We start from the raw sequence: 3,686 nt of genomic DNA, 5'->3' as shown, positions 1-3,686 counted from the left end.
GTTCAAACTTTGAATGATGTTTCTACTGTTGAGCATGTTTGATGTACAGCAGGTAAAATAAGTATTGAACACGTCACCATTTTTCTCAGTAAATATATTACTAGATGTCCTGATGCATCTCAGTAATCCAGGTAAAAAATCAAAGGAAAAAAAAAATTGTATAGGTCCTCTGGACGGGTTCTTCTTTAATGAAACGTTTCGTCTCTCTTCCAAGAGACTTCTTCAGTCTGAGAGTTTCAGGCAAAATTCAGGCTTTTATGTCCTCCCTCCAGGTGACTGATACTCACATCACATGACCATCGTTCACAGGTGACATAAAAGCCTGAATTTTGCCTGAAACTCTCAGACTGAAGAAGTCTCTTGGAAGAGAGACGAAACGTTTCATTAAAGAAGAACCCGTCCAGAGGACCTATACAATTTTTTTTTTCCTTTGATTTTTTACCTGGATTACTGAGATGCATCAGGACATCTAGTAATATATTTACTGAGAAAAATGGTGACGTGTTCAATACTTATTTTACCTGCTGTACATCAAACATGCTCAACAGTAGAAACATCATTCAAAGTTTGAACAGCTCACAGGAAGATGAACTTTACAAAGCTGAACAGTTATGTTAAAAATATTTTGTTTTTTTAAATAACATTTTAAGTTTTATCCCAGATAGCAAAAGATGTTAATTCTAAGTTAAATTATGGTCAAAAAAGTTGATTTTTGGTTAAGGTCAATGATTGATGGTGAATCAACCATTAAAACAATCATCCAATTCAGGCAAATAACCTATGTTGAAAAGATGTCATTGAATCAATGTTTCATGGTCTGATTGAAATGCTGTCTAATCAATGTTGAATTAATACTAATAGCATCGGTTATGGTTGAAAACCTAACATTAAATCACCGACCACTTTTTGTATCATTTCAACATAGATTAAATATCATGCCTAACCATGTTTCAGTGTGATTCACTCATATTTTACTATCTGGGATGAGTTTTTGAGATTTTACCACAGCATGAGATGATGTCTTTTTAAATTTTGAGGTGCAAATGTTGCACTTGTTTTTTCAAACTTGTCTTACTTCCACAGATTTTACATTTTGTAGACAGTTTATACATCAGGATATAAGTAATATTATTGTCTCATTTCACTCAGTTTGTTTTTCAGTGCTGTTAACTGTGTTTTAGTTTGCACGTCCAAACATTCATTGACTTCCATTGTGTCAAAGCCCTGAAAACTCTTTATAACCTGTCATTTATTTCATAATATATCAATATTAAGAGTTTGAACAGTAGCTGCCTTTAGATCCTCCAAACCTTTTACTGAAATTTGACAGTTTGTCAAATAAAATCTGTTCGCTTCAATCTCCAGAAAAATCAGTTGTTTGTTTTGGAAAAGAATCTTTTGTAACTATAGGACTTAAACTTTGACTTTTTTATTCGTGAGTTTTTTTTCCAGGAATAATACATGAAGACTCCACATTACCATTAAAAATGAAATGAAATTTAAAAAGAAAACTTTTAATACTAATAAAGTCTTATTTATTGATTTATTTGCAAAATTTCTGTAAAAATGTGTCTGTGATCTCATTGGACAAATCTTTTTTTTTTTCTTTCTGCTTTTTTCTAGTGACAAAGACCAAACAGAACATTTGGTAAAAATACTGATTTGTTTTTATAGCAGTGTTTGCTGAGTCAGCTTGGTCGTGAACATTTCAGCTACCTTTTGAACTTAAGAAGTGATTTTAGAGTGATGCCAAACAAACTCAAATATGAATCCTTATGTTTATATTTAACATCAAAACAAGCCTTAAAACAAGGGAAATAGTGAAAAATGACCACTGATGTGTTGTTCTTCAGAGTTGTTAATCTCAGTGAATAAAACGGAGCTGGAGCAGAGTGTGTTCTTGTAACTCTGAGCATTTCTCAGGTGTGCCTCACCTGATGATGTCATCATTGTGACCCAGGTAGAACCTCTGGCTGTGCTCCCTGGTGTTGTAAACCACCCCGACCCCCGCCACAAAGTACACCACCTCCTTCCCCGCCGTGTAGAACAGGTTGTTCCTGCACTGGTGGCCCCGGTACCCGTAGACCCAGTCCAGTCTGAGCCGGCAGCCCGGGGCGGTACGGTCCGACATCACTCATCTGATGGATCACACTGTCCCTCCTCCTCCTGGTCCTGGTCCTGGTTCTGGGTGAAGATCCTCCAGAACAGAATGATGCAGATGTTTGGATCAGAACAGGTCTGAGTTCAGCTTCAAACTGGTTCAAATTATTCAAGTTTTATCAGTTTGTTTATTTTTAACGACTTTTAGTCGTTCAAATCAGACATAAATGTAGTTTTAGAACATGTCACTGTTTTCTGTTGACTTTTTAGTTGTTTTAGTTCATCCATTCATGTTACATAATTTAATTAATTCTAATGTCAAATAGAAATATTAAAAATAGCTATATTTTATAGAGTTTAGCTGAGTTTCCACTCTGCCAGAATTTGACCCAATCTGGACAATAAAACTGGGATTATTGTCCTTAAAGTTGACACTAGGGTTTTAATGTTCTTTCTGCTTGTTGTTTCATCAGATTAAACATTAACAAAAACTCATTTTATCTCCTTTGATATGTGTGTGACTCCATCAGAGGATGAGTTTTAGACCTTTTCCTAAAATAATTTAGATTAGCAGAGATGTCAGGAAAGACAGTAAAACAGGCTCAGAAAGAGCAGAAAGTGAAGGCAGCAGTGATGGAAGCCTCTGATCCTGGGAATATAATCCTTCCCCAGGATAATCCCCGCCAGCCTCCCGGTCCTGGTTCCTCCTGTTTCCGCGCTTCACATCATCTCCATCCGGAGGTGGAGGAGCTTCTCCGTGAATCACAGCAGACAGTAAGAAATGAAATAAATAAATAAAACTACGGGATATGAAATAATCCGCAGATTAAAGGACTCTGAAATGTTCGGCTCGTTCCGGAGAAAACCGAACGGGAGAGGAGCGGAGAGCGACCAGAAGCAGCGTTTAATCCCCGCAGATGATCCAAGTTCCGCGGGCAGAGGAGGGGAGCAGCCCCGGCTCCACGGAGCAGCATCCCGGCCGGAGGAGGTGGGGCTTCGTCCCGCTGCAGAGGCGCCCCTCCACCCGCAGACACAGAACCGGATCCTCGGTGGTCCCACAGTCCTGTTGAGACCCTCCCACACAGCCGAGGCTCGGCTCTGAGTCGTTTGATGGTTTTCAGACTGACAGGAAGGCGCGTGAAGAGGCGCAGAGCCGCGCGCCACATCCGGTTGGTTTGTTTCAAAATAAAACAACCCGACTACATGTCTAATGCTTTCTGTGTCTGTGTTCGTTTGTCTGTTAGCAAAATATCACTAACCAGTAGATAAAATGAACAGAAACAGAGACAAACATGTATCTATTATATCTACATCTGCAGGTGATGAAAGAGTTGACCACAGGGGTCTCCGATCTTATAATCAGTCAGTCGGTAGTCACAGTGCTGTTTGGTATCATGGTGTACGATTTTGAACATAAACCACAGAAAGCTAAGCACAAAAACAAATGAGCAGTAGGCCTATGATAAATGTAAAAGCTATAAAACCATCTCTAAGAAGCTTGATGTTCCTGTGACTACAGCTTTAAGGCCCAAAATAATGTAGCCTGTCTCCTTGGACCACCTCTGGCTATCCACATGGGCCACCAA

The 3,686-nt window shown here is 39.0% G+C and overlaps 1 protein-coding gene across 2 annotated transcripts in view; it reads right to left on the bottom strand.

Annotated features, from left to right (window-relative positions):
* The window catches only part of LOC106525831 (echinoderm microtubule-associated protein-like 6), an 88,704-nt gene extending 85,515 nt beyond the window's left edge, over window positions 1-3,189 (bottom strand). For both annotated transcript variants that reach the window (XR_001311178.1, XM_014020182.1), the window contains exon 1: window positions 1,935-3,189. Coding sequence is in view for 1 of the 2 variants with exons in the window: in XM_014020182.1 (XP_013875636.1) it covers window positions 1,935-2,131 (197 nt within the window). In the remaining variant the exon portion in view is untranslated. The remainder of the gene's footprint in view (window positions 1-1,934) is intronic.
* Between the last annotated feature and the right edge of the window lie 497 nt (window positions 3,190-3,686).

This window comes from Austrofundulus limnaeus, unplaced genomic scaffold (genome assembly GCF_001266775.1).
Source record: "Austrofundulus limnaeus strain Quisiro unplaced genomic scaffold, Austrofundulus_limnaeus-1.0 Scaffold243, whole genome shotgun sequence".
Taxonomy (NCBI): Eukaryota; Metazoa; Chordata; class Actinopteri; order Cyprinodontiformes; family Rivulidae; genus Austrofundulus; species Austrofundulus limnaeus.
Note: the sequence above shows the minus strand (reverse complement) of the source record. Positions and strands in the feature narration are given on the sequence as shown.